Genomic DNA, 19,362 nt, shown 5'->3' on the forward strand with positions numbered 1-19,362 from the left:
AAAGTTCATCTTTATGTCCAAATACCTCCTTTTTGTTCGCGCGTTTAGCCCAGTAATCCAAATTCATGACGCGCGATGACTAGGTGCAGACAAAAAGTCAAAAGGTTCCGTTACAGTCCGTAGAAACATGTCAAACGAAGTATAGAATCAATCTTTAAGATGTTTTTAACATAAATCTTCAATAATGTTCAAACCGGAGAATTCCTTTGTCTTCAGAAATGCAATGGAACTCAAGCTAACTCTCACGTGAATGCGCATGGTCAGCTCATGGCACTCTGGGAGAGACCTTACCCAATCACCTCTCATTCGCCCCCACTTATCAGTAGAAGCATCAAACAAGGTTCTAAAGACTGTTGACATCTAGTGGAAGCCTTAGGATGTACAATATGACCCCATAGACACTGTGTATTTGACAGGCCAAGAGTTGAAAAACTACAAACCTCAGATATCCCACTTCCTGGTTGGATTTTTCTCAGGTTTTCGCCTGCCATATGAGTTATGTTATACTCACATACATCATTCAAACAGTTTTAGAAACTTCAGAGTGTTTTCTATCCAAATCTACTAATAATATGCATATATTAGCAACTGGGACTGAGTAGCAGGCAGTTTACTCTGGGCACGCTTTTCATCCAAACGTGAAAATGCTGCCCCCTAGCCCAAACAGGTTAAGCATCTCCAATCCAGAATTAAATCTAGAATCGGCTTCCTATTTCACAACAAAGCATCCTTCACTCATGCTGCCAAACATACCTTCGTAAAACTGACTATCCTACCAATCCTTGACTTCGGCAATGTCATTTACAAAATAGCCTCCAACACTCTACTCAGCAAATTGGATGCAGTCTATCACAGTGCCATCCGTTTTGGCACCAAAGCCCCATATACCACCCACCACTGCGACCTGTATGCTCTCGTCAACTGGCCCTCACTACATATTCGTCGCCAAATCCACTGGGTCCAGGTCATCTCTAAGTCTTTGCTAGGTAAAGCCCCGCCTTATCTCAGCTCACTGGTCACCATAGCAGCACCCACTCGTAGCACGCGGTCCAGCAGGTATATTTCACTGGTCATCCCCAAAGCCAATTCCTACTTTGGCCGCCTTTCCTTCCAGTTCTCTGCTGCCAATGACTGGAACAAACTGCAAAAATCACTGAAGCTGGAGACTCATATCTCCCTCACTAACTTTAAGCACCAGCTGTCAGAGTAGCTCACAGATCACTGCACCTGTACATAGCCCATCTGTAAATAGCTCATCCAACTACCTTATCCCCATACTGTTATTTATTTGATTTATTTTGCTCCTTTGCACCCCAGTATATCTACTTGCACACTCATCTTCTGCTGAGTGTGATCTATCAGTCCAGTGTTTAATTGCTATATTGTAATTATTTTGCCACTATGGCCTATTTATTGCCTCTATATAGACTTGTTCTATTATATTATTGACTGTATGTTTGTTCTTTCCATGTGTAACTCTGTGTTGTTGTTTGTGTCACACTGCTTTGCTTTATCTTGGCCAGGTCGCAGTTGTAAATGAGAACTTGTTCTCAACTAGCCTACCTGGTTAAATAAAGGTGAAATTTAAAAAATATTTTAAAAATGCTGAGCTGTAGTCAATGAACAGCATTCTTACATAGGTATTCCTCTTGTCCAGATGGGATAGGGCAGTGTGATGGCGATTGCATCGTCTGTGGACCTATTGGGGCGGTAAGCAAATTGAAGTGGGTCTAGGGTGACAGGTAGGGTGGAGGTGATATAATCCTTGACTCGTCTCTCAAAGCACTTCATGATGACAGAAGTGAGTGCTATGGGGCTCTGGGCCGGCAGCCTTGCTAGGGTTAACACGTTAACATGTTTTACTCATGTCGGCCACGGAGAAGAAGAGCCCACAGTCTTTGGTAGCCGGCCGCGTTGGTGGCACTGTGTTTGCCTCAAAGCTTGCAAAGAAGTTGTTTAATTTGTCTGGAAGCAAGACTTCGATGTCTGCGACAGAGCTGGTTTTCTTTTTGAAATCCGTGATTGTCTGTAGACCGTGCAACATAAGTCTCGTGTTTGAGCCGTTGAATTGTGACTCCACTTTCTCTATACTGACACTTTGCTTATTTGATTGCCTTACGGAGGGAATAACTAGACTGTTTGTATTCGGCCATATTCCCAGTTGCCTTGCCATGATTAAATGCAGTGGTATGTGCTTTCATCATAACGCTTGATGGTTTTTGTGACTGCACTTGAAGAAACTTTCAAAGTTCTTGAAATTTTCCATATTGACTGACCTTCATGTCTTAACTTCTCTTGGTTAGGGGGCAGCATTCGGAATTTAGGATGAAAAGCATGCCCAAATTAAACTGCCAGCTACTCATCCCCAGAAGATAAGATATGTATATTATTAGTAGATTTGGATAGAAAACACTCTGAAGATTCTAAAACTGTTTGAATCATGTCTGTGAGTATAACAGAACTTATTTAGCAGGCGAAACCCCGAGGACAAACCATTCAGACTTTTTTTTTTTGAGGTCACTCTCTTTTCAATGGGTTTTCATTGGGAAACCAGATTTCTAAGGGACCTTCTTGCAGTTCCTACCACTTCCACTGGATGTCAACAGTCTTTAGAAATTGGTTGAGGTTATTCCTTTGTGTAATGAAGAAGTACGGCCATCTTGAAGGAGGGTCACTCGAAGTGTCCTGTTTGTTAGAAGTGCATGACCAGAAAGCTAGCTAAAGTTGGTTTTAATCCTGTATTGAACACAGATCATCCCGTCTTCAATTTGATAAATTATTTACGTTAAAAAATACCTAAAGTTGTATTACAAAAGTAGTTTGAAATTTTTTGGCTAAGTTTACAGGTAACCTTTGAGATATTTTGTAGTCATGTTTCACAAGTTGGAACCGGTGTTTTTCTGGATCAAACGCGCCAAATAAGTGGACATTTTGGATATATATCGACGGAATTAATCGAACAAAAGGACCATTTGTGATGTTTATGGGACATATTGGAGTGCCAACAACAGAAGCTCGTCAAAGGTAAGGCATGAATTATATTTTTATTTCTGCGTTTTGTGTCGCGCCTGCAGGGTTGAAATATGCTTCTCTCTCTTTGTTTACAATGGTGCTATCCTCAGATAATAGCATCGTTTGCTTTCGCCGAAAAGCCTATTTGAATTCTGACATGTTGGCTGGATTCACAACCAGTGTAGCTTTAATTTGGTATCTTTCATGTGTGATTTAATGAAATTAATGTTTGATTTTTGTAGTAATTTTTATAGTAATTAATTTGAATTTGGCGGTCTGCATTTTCTCTGTCTTTTTGCCAAGTTTTAGCGTCCCGCCTAAACTCAGATTTTTTGATATAAATATGAACTTTACCGAACAAAACATACATGTATTGTGTAACATGAAGTCCTATGAGTGTCATCTGATGAAGATCATCAAAGGTTAGTGATTAATTTTATCTCTATTTCTGCTTTTTGTTACTCCTCTCTTTGGCTGGAAATGGCTGTGTTTTTCCGTGACTTGGCTCTAACCTAACATAATCGTTTGGTGTGCTTTCGTAGTAAAACCTTTTTCGGACACTTTGGCTGGATTTACAACAAGTGTATCTTTAAAATGGTGTAAAATACTTGTATGTTTGAGGAATTTAAATAATGGGATTTCTGTTGTTTTGAATTTAGCGCCCTGCAGTTTCACTGGCTGTTGACGAGGTGGGACGCTACCGTTCCACATACCCTAGTGAGGATGTCTTAAAGTAATGATGGACTGACATATCTCTTTGCTTATTTGAGCTTGGTCCATAATATGGACTTGGTCTTTTACCAAATAGGGCTATCTTCTGCATACCCCCTACAAATGAACTTTTAAGAAGGCACACCCGTTAATTGAAATGCATTCCAGGTGACTACCTCATGAAGCTGGTTGAGAGAATGCCAAGAATTTGCAAAGCTGTCATCAAGGCAAATGGTGGCTATTTAACACTTTTTTTGGTTACTACATGATTCCATATGTGTTATTTCATAGTTTTGATGTCTTCACTATTATTCTACAATGTAGAAAATAGTCCAAATAAAGAAAAACCCTTGAATGAGTAGGTGTTTTAAACTTTTGACCGGTAGTGTATATTCAGTATATAATTGTGATGTGCTATACATAAAATCAATTGCATGTGCTCTATTGCTCTGATTTTGCTCTCAATTGATAATATTGGAAGAAAAAGTACAACAAATTACAGATCTGTGCGGCCCTCTGAATGATTGGCTCAGCCCAAAGTGCCCCCCTTACAAAGATAGTGAGTAACACTGCCCTAGATCTATATGTTCACATTCCATTGGGGTTTGTGCATGTGGGTGGTGGTGGTGCTGACTGCAGTGTTTCCCAACTCCAGTCCTCGAGTACCTCCAACAGTACACATTCTGATTGTAGCCCGGGACAAACACACCTGATTCAACTTGTCAACTGATCATCAAACCCTTGGTGAGTTGAATCAGGTGAACTTGTCCGGGGCTACAAAAAAAGTGTAATAATAATAATAACTTTATTTGTATAGTGCTATTCAATACAATTAAGAAAGTGCTTCACATCATAAAATAATAAAGTACTAACCGAAAAACAATGACAGGAGGAAGGAGAATGAAAAAAGATAGCTAATTAAAATCATACATTGAAATCATCTTTATAAAGCTGTATCTTCTGCAGGAATTTAAAAAGAGGCACTGAATCTGCAAGCCTGATCTCCTCTGGCAGACCATTCCAAAGTCTAGGGACCGTAATGGTAAATGCATGGTCTCCTTTAGTTTTCAACCTAGGCTTCGTTTTCAACCTAGGCCACGTGTTCCATTTTAAAATTGAAGTAGTTCTGTCCTTGAGCTGTTCTTGTCTACTAATGATCTGTATTATGTCATTTTTCATGTTTTGTGTGGACCCCAGGAAGAGTAGCTGCTGCATTCGCAACATACCTAAAATACCTAGACTTAGGAATGGTCAACAGTGCCCTGCCAGAGGATCTTAGGTTATGTTCTGGCTCGTAGGGAGATACAATATCAGAAATATAGGATTGGCTAAACCATGCCGTGCCTTAAACGTGATTAATACAATTTTAAAATCTATTCTAAAAGTGACTGGTAGCCCGTGCCATTTTGATCTTACTGTAGATGATGGAGTGATTTCTGACTGAGACATGTATAGAAAGAGTTACAGAAATCTAGATGTGAGGAAATAAAAGCATATATAACTTTCTCCAGATCAGTAAATGAAATAAAATTCTTGACTTTAGCTATATTTCTAAGATGATAAAAGCAGGACTGGACAACCTTCTTTACATGCAGCTCAAGGTTTAGCTCAGGGTCAAAGAAGACACCAAGGTTTAGGTCAGGGTTAAAGAAGACACCAAGGTTTAGGTCAGGGTTAAAGAAGACACCAAGGTTTAGGTCAGGGTCAAAGAAGACACCAAGGTTTAGGTCAGAGTTAAATAAGACACCAAGATTTAGGTCAGGGTTAAAGAAGACACCAAGATTTAGGTCAGGGTTAAAGAAGACACCAAGGTTTAGGTCAGGGTCAAATAAGACACCAAGGTTTAGGTCAGGGTTAAAGAAGACACCAAGGTTTAGGTGTTGGTCCCATTTTTCATGAAGTGAAATAAAAGATCCCAGAAATGTTCCATGCGGACAAAAAGCTTATTTCTATCAAATGTTGTGCACAAATTTGTTCACATCCCTGTTAGTGAGCATTTCACCTTTGCCAAGATAATCCATTCACCGTTCAGCTGTGGCATATCAAGAAGCTGATTCAACAGCATGATCATTACACAGGTGCCCCTTGTGCTGGGGACAATAAAAGGCCAGTTTTGTCACACAACACAATGCCATGTGCAGTTGGCATGCTGAATGCAGGAATGTCCACCAGAAGTGTTGCCAGAATTTAATGTTAATTTCTCTACCATAAGCTGCCTCCAATGTTGTTTTCGAGAATTTGGCATTATGTCCGACCGGCCTCACAACCGCAGACCACGTGTAACCATGCCAGCCCAGGACCTCCACATCTGGCTTCAACTGCGAGATCGTTTGAGAACAGCCACCCTGACAGCTGATGAGTCTGTGGGTTTGCACAACTGAAGAATTTCTGCACAAACTGTTAGAAACCGTCTCAGGGAAGAGCATCTGCATGCTCATTGTCCTTACCAGGGTCTTGACCTGACTGCAGTTTGGCGTCGCAACCGACATCAGTGGGCAAATGTTCACCTTCGATGGCCACTGGTATGCTGGAGAAGTGTGCTCTTCACGGATTAATCCCTGTTTCAACTGTACCGGGCAGATGGCAGACACCGTGTATGGCGTCGTGTGGGTGAGCGGTTTGCTGATATCAACGTTGTGAACAGAGTGCCGCATGGTGGCGGTGGGGTTATGGTATGAGCAGGCATAAGATACGGACAACAAACATAATTGCATTTTAACAATGGCAATTTGAATGCACAGAGATATCGTGACGAGATCCTGAGGCCCATTGTCGTGCCATTCTTCCATGGCCTGCATACTCACCAGACATGTCAAACATTGAGCATTTTTGGGATGCTCTGGATCGACGTGTACGACAGTGTGTTCCAGTTCCCGCCAATATCCAGCAACTTCGCACAGCCGTTGAAGAGGTGTGGGACAACATTCCACAGGCCACAATCAACAGCCTGATCAACTCTATGCGAAGCAGATGTATTGCGCTGTATGAGGCAAATGGTGGTCACACTAGATACTGACTGCTTTTCTGATCCAGACCCCTACTTTTCTTTTTAAAGGTATCTGTGACCAACAGATGCATATCTGTATTCCCAGTCATGTGAAATCCATAGATTAGGGCCTAATTAATTTTTCAAATGACTGATTTCCTTATACGAACTGTAACAGTCAAATCTTTGAAATTGTTTCTTTTATATTTTTGTTCAGTGTAGTTGGAGTACAGTACAAATGGCAAAACCTACACACCCAATGCTAGGTAACCACTTCAGTTATTTTAAGTTATAAGTTAGTTTTTCCCTTTTGTGAACAATGTAGTTTCCCTGCAGCCATGTCTAGGGTTTATATAAAATGCTGTGAAAGTTGTTGATCCTCATTCAGTCTGTACTGTGTGCTTTTTGTGTGGTCTCCCTCCAGCCCAGGCTGTATGTACAGGTGAAGAGCCGTGCTCAGGGCTCACTGCTGACCTCTGAGAGTGTCAAGGACGACGACTCCCCAGCCAGAGTGACCCTGTCCCCGGCCTGCTCTCTGGACACCCAGCGCTGGCTCTTCACTGGAGGGCTGCTCCGCTGCAAGGTGTGTGTGTGCGTGTGCGTGCATTAGGGGAGAGAAAAAGGTAAAGTCTCAACATTTAAGCAAGACTAGAATGGGAATATTCTGGGAAATATGCAATCCTCTTCCCTATGGTATGCTATGGTAAGTATCTGTGCATGTGTGTGTGTGTGTGTGTAATATGCAGTATCTGTGTGTAATATTGACACGGTGTGTGTTGCCTGTAGGCCAGTAAGGCGTGTCTTTCAGTGATCGGGGGGAAGGCAACAGTTGGGGCCAGAGTGGCCCTGTGGCCGGAGCATGGACGCACACACCAGAGATGGAGCCTGAACCACAACGGAACCATCTCTTCCCATCTCAACCACAAACTAGTACTGGACTTAAGAGGTGAGACCATAGAGATCCACTATAATGTATGGTCTTTGATAAACACAGAGGAGCCTACTGTAATAGTGGAGAGCAGGTTTCTGTTGTGTACTGCTGCTGAACTCAACTACCGTATGCTATACTTAGTGGAGGATCTATTTTGAGATCATAACAACCATATTCGCAGAGCCATCTCAGAAAAGAGCTAGAAATTGTATTGGTATATAATTGGTTATTCCCAGAACCATGAAATGCTGTATTTCCAGTTATACAAATACATTAGGGGAAAAAAGCACGGTCGTAACTTATTTTCAGTTGTCTCCAAGACACAGTAGAAGAAAGATTGTTGCCTAAAAGGAACCATTTGTGAAATGTCTTTCAGGTGGAACGGGTTTCAAGAGGGACCACCTGGTCGTCAATGAATTTGCCACTGATCAGGCCACACAGTTCTGGGACATAGAAGAATATTTCAAAGACTCTTAAGTCCGGCCAAAGTGTCCCAGCACAGTATGGGAGATGTAGTGTTTGTTTCTATCCTGGCAGAGCACTTCTCCCAGCCATCTGGCCCACGTATACATGACGACAGAGCAAGAAGCATCGTGTTCATTTCCTGTTTGATCTCAGGACCCAGAAACCATTGCAGCAGCGCTGATACGGAGTAGCGATACAGAATCCAATTGTCTTTATCTACTTGAGCATGTCAGTGTGGCACTTAATTTGTAGACAGTTGAGAACTGACAGAGGAATAATTAAATGTTAAATTAGAGGAAAGGTTGTTTTTTTCTTCTGATGTCAAGGAATTTGCTGCTGTAAGCTACCCTCGTCCTTAAAACATCATGATGTCATGTCACCACTAACTGCCGCTAGCCCAAGGTTAAATAGTCACTGGCCCGCTACAAATGTGTTCAGTGGGAGTGTTTTAAATGAGCATCTGGTTATTTCACTGAAGTAAACACAGAACCTTAATATATATATGTATGATATTCAGGAATAGCTGTATTCAAATATGAAAATACAAAAAATGGATGTCCATACAGATAAGATGACAGTGTACAGTTCAGGCAAGCTGATGGTATATTAATAAAGATGTTTCTTTTTAAATCTGTGATTAATATTAAAGGTCAATGTCATATCTGTTCACTTGCTGTGGGTTGTTATTCAAAAGGTTCTGAGAAATTGAGCTGATTGGGAGAAAAGGATTGACAGGTACAGCATTCAGTACATTTTCAGAGGATACACTCCAAAGTAATGCAAGATTAAGAGAATTTAATGGCTTTAATTCTTCATGCATTACTTTGGAGTTCATCTTCTGAAAATATAATGAATGTTGTACCTGTCAATGATCAAAATGTCCATAGTTCAGTTCATGGTGCACACACATAGGCTTTTTATGTTTCTGATGGAGATTCATCGTTTGCCAGTGTGAGTCAGTAGTCAGGCGGTTTGCCCATAGGCCTGGATGACTACAGTAGTCACAATACAGTACAGACATTTGGCTGGGCTGATCTTACTGTGCACCTCGTTGTCCTCGTCACATGGGAAACAATAGCAGGTCCTGTCCTGGAAGAATAGTGTTACTGTATCACAGACCAACCATGTCCCATCTAACTTAACAGTGTGTTTATTTAATCAATTGTGTACAGACAGGCACATGTATCATAATCAATTTTCAGTAGTGCCACCAGTTGATGAAATATATGACATGATTAGATCTAGGGCTCTATTAAATCTGTATCGCTGAAGCAATAGAAATGTAACGGTAATTTCCGATTGAGCCGACATATGCAGTCTCCACTAATGCGGGAACATTACCTTTAAATGTAACGCTAAACTTCCACGATACGGATTTAATAGAGTCCTTACAGTACTATCCGATCTGTAAACATAGATTCATTTGTCACACGTCTCTCGTGATGGACGAAAACATAGCGCTCACGCAATATTTGGTTCTGGTTTGCCTAGATTACTTAATTACCCGTACATGCTTGTGTGTGTAATGTTTAAACTTTAAATAATTTAAGCACACACCAGAGCAAGGTAGACTGTCAACTGATGGAATTGGTTGTGTGCACTCTAGCGCCATCTATTGGAAAGATCCCTTTATGGCCTAGTTCACCCGATGTAGAACTGATGTACAACACATTTCTTAAGGCATATAACACTTCAATCAAACCCATTCACTAAAACACATGGTATATGTGTATTCAAAAAGAAAATCAAAACAATAGAATCTGCAGATTTACAAATCCATACTCCTTTATAAAATAATTTGTACTTGGAAAATTACAATAAAATACAAAGTACTCTTTACAAACTCTTCTCCAAACATCCTTCTTAAAAAATAAAATAATCCATTAGCAGAATAAGCCTACCATCCCAAATTAATCTGCAAGGTGGTCATTTAAATGTGGATACAGAAGTCATCACATTGTAAATGCCTTAATTTTAGTGGCCCATTCAACATACTGGCATCACTTGAAATAATCATGTCTATTCAAGAGACTAACAGTACAATGAAGTAATACGACTGAAAATTATAACTATTACAAATTAGTAATAACTAGCGATATTGCGGGAGTTAACTTTTGTCGCCCAGTCCCAAATATTACAGCATTTCTTTCATAAATGGCAAACCACAACGCAACACACTTATCTATTTGCCAAACTTGAGTGTAATTGCTGTCGATTGTCAGAGGAAAAAAATTTTTTTTTTGTTATATATATATATACAGTACCAGTCAAAAGTTTGGACACCTACTCATTCCAGGCGTTAAAAAAATATTTACTATTTTCTACATTGTAGAATAATAGTGAAGACAAACTATGAAATAATACATATGGAATCATTTAGTAACCAAAAAAAGTGTTTAACAAATCAAAACCTATTTTCTATTTTAGATTCTTCAAAGGAGCCACCCTTTGCCTTTGAAAATTAAGAACTTTCAAAGTTTATTCAAGTGCAGTCACATAAACCATCAAACGCTATGATGAAACTGGCTCTCATGAGGACCACCACAGGAAAGGAAGACCCAGTTACCTCTGCTGCACAGGATAAGTTCATTAGAGTTACCTGCCTCAGAAATTGACAATTAACTACACATCAGATTGCAGCCCAAATAAATGCTTCACAGAGTTCAAGTAATAGACATCTCAACAACTGTTCAGAGGAGACTGCCTGAATCAGGCCTTCATGGTCAAACTGCTGCAAAGAAACCATTACTAAAGGACACCAATAAGAAGAAGAGACTTCCTTGGGCCAAGAAAGACGAGCAAAGGACATTAGACCGGTGGAAATCTGGTTCCCAACGTGAAGCACGGAGGTGGTGTGATGGTGTGGGGTTGCTTTGTTGGTGACACTGCAATTTATTTAGAATTCAAGGCACGCTTAACCAGCATGGCTACCATATCATTCTGTAGCGATACGCCATCCCATCTGGTTTGCGCTTAGTGGGACTATCATTTGTTTTTCAACAGGACAATGACCCAAAACACACCTCCAGGCTGTGTAAGGGCTATTTGACCAAGAAGGAGAGTGATGGAGTGCTGCATCAGATGACTTGGCCTCCACAATCACCCGACCTCAACCCAATTGAGGTGGTTTGGGATGAGTTGTACCGCAGAGTGAAGGAAAAGCAACCAACAAGTGCTCAGCATATGTGGGAACTCCTTCAAGACTGTTGGAAAAGCATTCCAGGTGACTACCTCATGAAGCTGGTTGAGAGAATGCAAAGTGTGCAAAGCTTTCATCAAGGCAAAGGGTGGCTACTTTGAAGAATCTAAAATATATTTTAACTTGTTTAACACTTTTTTTTTGGTTACTACATGATTCCATATGTGTTATTTCATCGATTTGATGTCTTCACTATTATTCTACAATGTAGAAAATAGTAAAAAATTAAGAAAAACCCTTGAATGGGTAGGTGTCCAAACTTTTGACTGGTACTATAAATAAATGGTTACTATTAAGTATTACAATCACTCCAAAATAACATCAAATAGTCAGTGTACATGCTAACCTGATCAATTAAATTTCCTAATTTCACTCAAGTAAAATATGACATAAAACATATCTGAGAAAGACAAGTGCTTCCTTGGGTTACTAAAGACGATAACTCAAGACAGATTTTAGACTGAAACAATCCGTGTTCATTTTACAAATGAACTCTTACTTAAATAACTGAGACAACATCTTTAAGAGTTAAATAACAAAAAAATAAGGACCTAGTAGCATCATTTAAGTAAATTCAAAAACATCGCATACAGTACTTGTAATTTTTAAACATTCTACAATGTTAAACTTAGTGCGTTTGATTTGCACACCAGCGTGTCCTGGATGGACGGATATAACACTTGATTTAGAAATCGGCAAAACTGACAAAAGATCCTGACAGCTAGCATTGAGTAAACAAGTGTCAATGGCACAATATGAAGCTGCATTCAAAATAGAGCCAATCAGACTTAAAACCTACAACACTGACCATAGCTTAATTCAACTATTACTTAATACATTTCCTGTCATTGCCTTGCAATAAATAGTTTACGTGAAAAGTTATATTTTGTAGACAGAAAACGGTATCTCCCAAATCAAAAAAAAAAAAAAGGGCATACATGTAACCTACCGGACTGCACTACCTCGGGAGAATGGTGGTGGAGTGCTTTGGTTTTGTATTCCGCTGTTAATCCATTGAAACTAAACAGTGTCAACTAAACTACATATTCATGGGTCCTTTAAGGGAAAAACAAAATCACTTTGAAAGAGATTCAATATAAAATCATAACAAGTATGGTGGTCCTTCCATATGTCTGGTCCTTAAAATGTATCTATTGCAGTCATCGGAGGATAGACTTGCAGTCGTGTAACTCGCTGACTAAAAGCTAAGCAGGGCCTGGTTCAAAGCATTTTTTATTTTAAAATCAGCAAATTAGTTGAGAGTTCAATTCGTTTCAAATGTTTTGTTCAATTTATGAACCAGAAATGTCATTGAAAATGACAGACAATTTTACCAAATCAAAAAAATTAGATTCAACAAAGTGCCTGAAGTGAATTGGGTCCGAGCCTGACGCTATGTGCAGTGTGTTAGCTCATCATTGAGGAGCTCTGCAGGATGGAGTTCTGCTCAGAACACACCCTCTTCAGTGGCGGAGCTCCAGAACACTCCTCTTCCTCCTGTGTGAGGAAATACAGCCAGGTTTGTTTGAATCCATGTTTTATCAGTTTTATGTATAATGTATAATGAGTAGATTGTTGGACAAACTAGAAGTTTGATGTGTTGTATTAAATAGTCTTGAAAGTGCACTACTGTTCAAAAGGTTTGGGGTCACTTAGAAATGTCCTTGTTTTTGAAAGAAAAGCAACTTTTTTGCCCATTAAAATAACATCAAATTGATCAGAAATACAGTGTAGACATTGTTAATGTTGTAAATGACTATTGTAGCTGGAAACGGCTGATTTATTTCATAAAAAAAAAAATTGAATATCTACATAGGCATAGCATCCCGGAGTCGCCTCTTCACTGTTGACGTTGAGTCTGGTGTTTTGTGCATACTATTTAATCAAGCTGCTAATTGAGGACTTGTGAGACATCTGTTTCTCAAAATAGACACTAATGTACTTGCCCTCTTGCTCAGTTGAGCACCGGGGCCTCCCATCCTCTTTCTATTCTGGTTAGAGCCAGTTTTCGCTGTTCTGTGATGGGAGTAGTACACGGCGCTGTATGAGATCTTCAGTTTCTTGGCAATTTCTCGCATGGAATAGCCTTCATTTCTCAGAACAAGAATAGACTGATGAGTTTCAGAAGAAAGTACTTTGTTTCTGGCCATTTTGAGCCTGTAATTTAACCCACAAATGCTGATGCTCCAGATATTCAACTAAAGAAGGCCAGTTTTATTGCTTCTTTAAATCAGAACAGTTTTCAGCTGTGCTAACATAATTGCAAAATGGTTTTCTAATGATCAATTAGCCTTGTAAAACGATAAACTTGGATTAGCTAACACAATGTGCCATTGGAAGACAGGAGTGATGGTTGCTGATAATGGGCCTCTGTACACCTATGTGGATACTATTATTTTTTTTATCAGTCGTTTCAGGCTACAATAGTCATTTACAACATTAACAATGTCTACACTGTATTTCTGATCAATTTGATGTTATTTAAAAAATGTACAGAAAAGTAGTTTCTTTCAAAAACAAGGACATTTCTAAGTGACCCCAAACTTTTGAATGGTAGTGTATATTGAAGAAAAATATAAAGTGCAACGTGTAAAATGTTGGTCCCATGAGCTGAAATAAAAGATCCCAGAACTGTTCCATCCGCACAAGAAGCTTGTTCCTCTCAACTTTTGTGCACAAATGTATTTACACCCCTGTTAGAGGGCATTTCTCATTTGCCGAGATAATCCATCCACCTGACAAGTGGGGCACATCAAGAAGCTGATTAAACAGCATCATCATTGCACAGGTGCACCTTAAAAGGCCCCTCTAAAATGTGCAGTTGTCACAACACTATGCCACAGATGTCTCAAGTTGATGGAGTGTGCAATTGGCATGCTGCCTGCAGGACTGTCCATCAGAGCTGTTGCCAAAGAATTGAATGTTCATTTCTCTACCATAAGCCGCCTCCAATGTAATTTTAGAGAATATGGCACTACAACCGCAGACCACATGTAACCATGCCAGCCCAGGACCTCCACATCAGTCTTCTTCACCTGTTGGATGGTCTGAGACCAGCCACCCGGACAGCTGATGAAACGGTTTGCGCACACCCAAAGAATTTCTGCACAAACTGTCAGAAACCGCCTCAGGGAAGAGCATCTGCGTGCTCATTTTCCTCACCAGGGTCTTGACCTGACTGCAGCTCGGCGTCGTAACCGACTTCAGTGAGCAAACCTTCGATGGCCACTGGCATGCTGGAGAAGTGTGCTCTTCACGGATTAATCCCTGTTTCAACTGTACCGGGCAGATGGCAGACACCGTGTATGGCTTTGCGTGGGCGAGCGGTTTGCTGATGTCAACGTTGTAAACAGATAACCCCACTGCCACCATGGTGCTATGGTATGAGCAGGCATAAGCTACGGAAAACAAACACAATTGCATTTTATCAATGGCAATTTGAATGCGCAGAGATATCGTGACGCAATCCTGAGGCCCATTGTCGTGCCAATCATCCGCCGCCATCACCTCAAGTTTCAGCACAATAATTCACGGCCCCATGTCGCAAGGATCTGTACACAATTCCTGGAAGCTGAAAATTTCCCAATTTTTCCATGGCCTGCATACTCACCAGAAATGTCACCCATTGAGCATGTTTGGGATGCTCTGGTTCGACGTGTTCCAGTTCCCACCAATATCTAACAACTTTGCACAGCCATTGAACTGGAGTGGGATAACATTCCACAGGTCACAATCAGCAGCCTGATCAACTCTATGGGAAGGAGGTGTGTCGTGCTGCATGAGGCAAATGGTGGTCACCACAAATACTGACTGGTTTTCTGATCAACGCCCCTACCATTAAGGTATCTGTGACCAACAAACGCATATATTTATTCCCAGTCATGTGAAATCCATAGATTAGGGCTGAGTTAATTTCAATTGACTGATTTTCTTATATGAACTGTAACTCAGTAAAATCTTTGAAATTGTTGCATTTATAATTTTGTTCAGTGTAAATCGGTTGAGTGACAAAGCTGTGGTGTCGAAGTGGAATGATCATTGGGATGTTAGATGCGCTTTACCTGAGTAGTGAGGGGCAACAAGTCCTCTTTAATCAGCAACGGAGGTTCGTCAGCCAGTTCACTTGGCAATGACGGCTTTGAAGAAAAGAAAAGTAAAATAAATAAACATTCACTTAAAACCTCTTAAAGAATCTGAAGATATATTTGACCTTATTAGTTGACATCAGAATAATTGAAAAAGATCTTCAGTTAACGTTCCCGTGTAGAGGTAAGTGTGTGTGTACATCTGTCTGTCCGTCTCACCCTCCATGATCTCCTGGCCCAGAGTCGGGGGCTGTGAGTCATCTGTGCGGAAGTCACACAGGTTCTTGGGGCTCAGAGGTTCACTAGGCTGGGGGCTAGAGTTACTGCTGCTGTCCACTTTGGGCTGGTACGCATCAGACAGAGAGCTCTGGTTACTGTTCTCATCTGGGGAGGAAGAGAGTACAGGGAATAGGAGGAAATGGAAAGAGTTCTAGGCCAGCATATGGTAAGGTCATACAGTGCATTCGGAAAGTGTTCAGACCCCTTGACTTTTTCACATTTTGTTACATTACAGCCTTATTCTAAAATGGATTTTAAAAATACTCATGAATCTACACACAATACCCCATACTGACAAAGCAAAAACATGTTTGCAAATGTATTTAAAAAAAATACTTTAAAAAATAATCACATTTACATAAGTATTCAGACCCGTTACTCCTTTGGCAGCGATTACAGCCATGAGTCTTCTTGGGTTTGATGCTACAAGCTTAACACACCTGTATTTGGGGCGTTTCTCCCATTCTTCTCTGCAGATCCTCTCAAGCTCTGTCGGGTTGGATGTGGAGCGTCGCTGCACAGCTATTTTCAGGTCTCTCCAGATATGTTCAATCGGGTTCAAGTCCAGGCTCTGGATGGGCCACTCAAGGACATTCAGAGACTTGTCCCAAAGCCACTCCTGCATTGTCTTGGCTGTGTGCTTAGGGTCGTTGTCCTGTTGGAAGGTGAACCAGTTGGAAGGGCAGCGCTCTGTAGCAGGTTATCATCTCATATCATCTCTGTGTACTTTGCTCCATTCATCTTTTGCTCAACCCTGACTAGTCTCCCAGTCCCTGCCACTGAAAAACATCCCCATAGCATGATGCTGCCACCACCATGCTTCACCGTAGGGATGGTGCCAGGTTTCCTCCAGACGTGACGCTTGGCATTTAGGCCAAATAATTGAATCTTGGTTTCATCACACCAGAGAATCTTGTGCATTTTGGCAAACTCCAAGTGGCCTGTCATGAGCCTTTTACTGAGGAGTGGCTTCCGTCTGGCCACTCTACCATAAAGGCCTGATTGGTGGAGTGCTGCAGAGATGGTTGTCCTTCTGGAAGGTTCTCCCATCTCCACAGAGGAACTCTGGAGCTGTCAGAGTGACCATCGGGTTCTTGATCACCTCCCTGACCAAGGCCCTTCTCCCCCGATTGCTCAGTTTGGCCTGGCGGCCAGCTCTAGGAAGAGTCTTGGTGGTTACAAACTTCTTCCATTTTAGAATGATGGAGGCCACTGTGTTCTTTGGGACCTTCAATACTGCAGACATTTTTTGATACCATTCCCCAGATCTGTGCTTCGACACAATCCTGTCTCTGAGCTTTACGGACAACTCATTCAACCTCATGGCTTGGTTTTTGCTCTGACAAGCACTATCAACTGTGGGACCTTATATACACAGGTGTGTGCCTTTCCAAATCATGTCCAATCAATTGAATTAACACAGGTGGACTCCAATCAAGGAAAGGAAAGGGGGATACCTAGTCAGTTGTACAACTGAATGCATTCAACTAAAATATGTCTTCCACATTTAACCCAACCCCTCTGAATCAGAGAGCTGTGGGGTGCTGCATTAAATCGACATCCACTGCGCCCGGGGAACAGTTGATTAACTGCCTTGTTCAGGGGCAGAACAACAGATGGATTCGATCCAGCAACCTTTCAGTTACTGGCCCAACGCTCTAACCACTATCCCAGTAGAAACATCAAGGCTGATCAATGGAAACAAGATGCACTTGAGCTCAATTTCGAGTCTCATAGCAAAGGGTCTGAATACTTATGTAAATAAGGTGTCTGTTTTTATTTGTAAGAAATTTGCAAAAATTTCTAAAAAACTGTTTTTGCTTTGTCACAATGAGGGTATTGTGTGTAGATTGATGAGGGGGAAAGAATTTAACTAATTTTAGAATAAGGCTGTAACGTACCAAATGTGGAAAAAGTGAAGGGGATGGAATACTTTCCGAATGTCACTCAAAACGGTTCTCCATCCTCACCAAAATCCAGATGACTTGAATGTGTGTTTTCTGAGGCTGGATCTGTGGAGAAGCTATTCAGCTCCCTGACTGCTCCAGCCGGGACCACCTTACTCTTCTCCTACAAGAAGACAAAGCATTAAACTGACATTGCTACTTAGGTTGTTAAATAAGAAAATAACTTACTTCTTTTGTATCCACCACTGGTACCCATTTGAATATCCTCAAAGATGTGTCTCCGACAGTGACCCATTTCTTCTCCCTGTAGAAAACAATGAGTGCGCTCCTTTACATTCAGATAGTTCAAGGGTCAAGTGCACCCATTGAGGTTGAAATGGAAAATGGTAAAGGTTAGGCTAGGAACGTCCCAACGATCCCGGATTGCACAAACCGTTTACATATCCCATCCATAGAGTGGAATTATACCAATGAATGCAATGCTATTAGTGGAAGCTGCTACTAATAAGCGAGGATACCTCACTGGCTATGGTTGAATAGTATCTTATTGATTACTACACGACAGTCACTGCATAGTTCGCTTGCTAGCCTGTCTGTCCATTCCCCAATTATAAGCAAGCTAGCTAACTAACTAGCTTTACGCAAGTGTACTTTTGGGTCCCGCCTCTTGTTGAAAAGCCCCTTGTCTCGAGGGAGTAGGCTTCACAGTGATAATCATTGGCTGTGCTCTCGGTCTTTCACTGTCATTCTGTCTCAAACCACGCCTCCATGTCGCTGAACTTTCTGTATCGGCAATCTTTTATGATCTTTCACACAAATAAATAGTGTTGTACTTACCATCTTCTGACCCTCTCAATGGCCGCCATCACCTTCTTCATGTCATCTTTAGCGCGGCTTCGTGTCTCAGCGCGAACCGAGCGTCCAGACATCTTTATGCTTGGTTTTAGTTTTATTTGCCTCCGACAGACTGTTTAGCTTTAGCTAGCTCTCCGTCCTGCCCACCGAATCTCGCGAGCTTTCGGTACCCATTCACTTCTTGTTCTCACAGAACGCCCTCACTAAATGTGCATGTGTTTACATGAAGAAACCATCTGGGGCCACTTGTTACATTGCATTTACACTGGCATCATTAAAGCCGTGCCTAGACTTGACAGTTCATGCAGCTTTCTTGTTCTTATCCTGGAATTCCGATCACGTCATGCGTCTACACCTACATTTAAATGTATCTACCGTGTCTCTCCAATAGAAAACATTTGTTTCTCCTTGCTCCCTCAGGACAACAGACGTGCTTTATTTCAAAGGGATATTGTGTCTATTCCTTATGTCACAACTTACTGTAATACATTTGTCAATAATATCTGTTTGAAAAAAGTATGGTTATTACCACACAAATACCTGCTAGTTAACAAGTTCAAAGAGGTCTCTTTCAAAATGATCCATAAGTATTACCCTGTGAATCATTACCTGAAGAAACTCAAAAAAAGACATTAACATTACCTGTACTTTTTGTGTTGAGCATCCAGAAACAGTTTTGCATTTATTTTGGCATTGTCTACATGTAAAGAAATTATGACAAGATATTTATAGTTTTATAATTGTTATATTCTTGATGACCTTTGTTTATTATGGGAGAATGTGCTGCTCGGTTTCCTTAACTGTAATAAGGATAGAGGAAAAACTATTTTACCTCATGAATCTAATTGTGCTAATGGAACATTTTCATATTCATAAATGTACATTCACTAATAAAAAAACACTTCCATGTTTTCTATGAGGAATTCTAGCAG

The 19,362-nt window shown here is 40.8% G+C and overlaps 2 protein-coding genes across 3 annotated transcripts in view; one reads left to right on the forward strand and one right to left on the reverse strand.

Moving 5' to 3' along the window:
- The window catches only part of LOC139537538 (uncharacterized), a 94,722-nt gene extending 85,948 nt beyond the window's left edge, over positions 1 to 8,774 (forward strand). The window contains exons 20-22 of one of the 2 annotated variants that reach the window (XM_071338976.1): positions 7,134 to 7,292; positions 7,496 to 7,655; positions 8,017 to 8,774. In XM_071338976.1, the coding sequence (XP_071195077.1) occupies positions 7,134 to 7,292; positions 7,496 to 7,655; positions 8,017 to 8,117 (420 nt within the window). In that variant the 3' untranslated portion in view covers positions 8,118 to 8,774. Of the gene's footprint in view, positions 1 to 7,133; positions 7,293 to 7,495; positions 7,656 to 8,016 lie in introns of those variants that run through there. The other variant, XR_011667561.1, reaches the window with a different exon arrangement.
- Positions 8,775 to 9,239: 465 nt separating this feature from the next.
- On the reverse strand, positions 9,240 to 18,851 carry LOC139537541 (B-cell CLL/lymphoma 7 protein family member B-A-like). The gene is made up of 6 exons (XM_071338980.1): positions 18,413 to 18,851; positions 17,804 to 17,879; positions 17,639 to 17,738; positions 15,609 to 15,773; positions 15,366 to 15,442; positions 9,240 to 12,801 (listed from the first exon to the last, which is right to left on the reverse strand). The coding sequence occupies exons 1-6, from the start codon at positions 18,502 to 18,504 to the stop codon at positions 12,712 to 12,714; spliced, it is 600 nt and encodes a 199-aa protein (XP_071195081.1). The 5' UTR covers positions 18,505 to 18,851; the 3' UTR covers positions 9,240 to 12,711.
- Positions 18,852 to 19,362: the final 511 nt, after the last annotated feature.

This window comes from Salvelinus alpinus, chromosome 13 (assembly GCF_045679555.1).
Source record: "Salvelinus alpinus chromosome 13, SLU_Salpinus.1, whole genome shotgun sequence".
In the NCBI taxonomy this organism is placed as follows: Eukaryota; Metazoa; Chordata; class Actinopteri; order Salmoniformes; family Salmonidae; genus Salvelinus; species Salvelinus alpinus.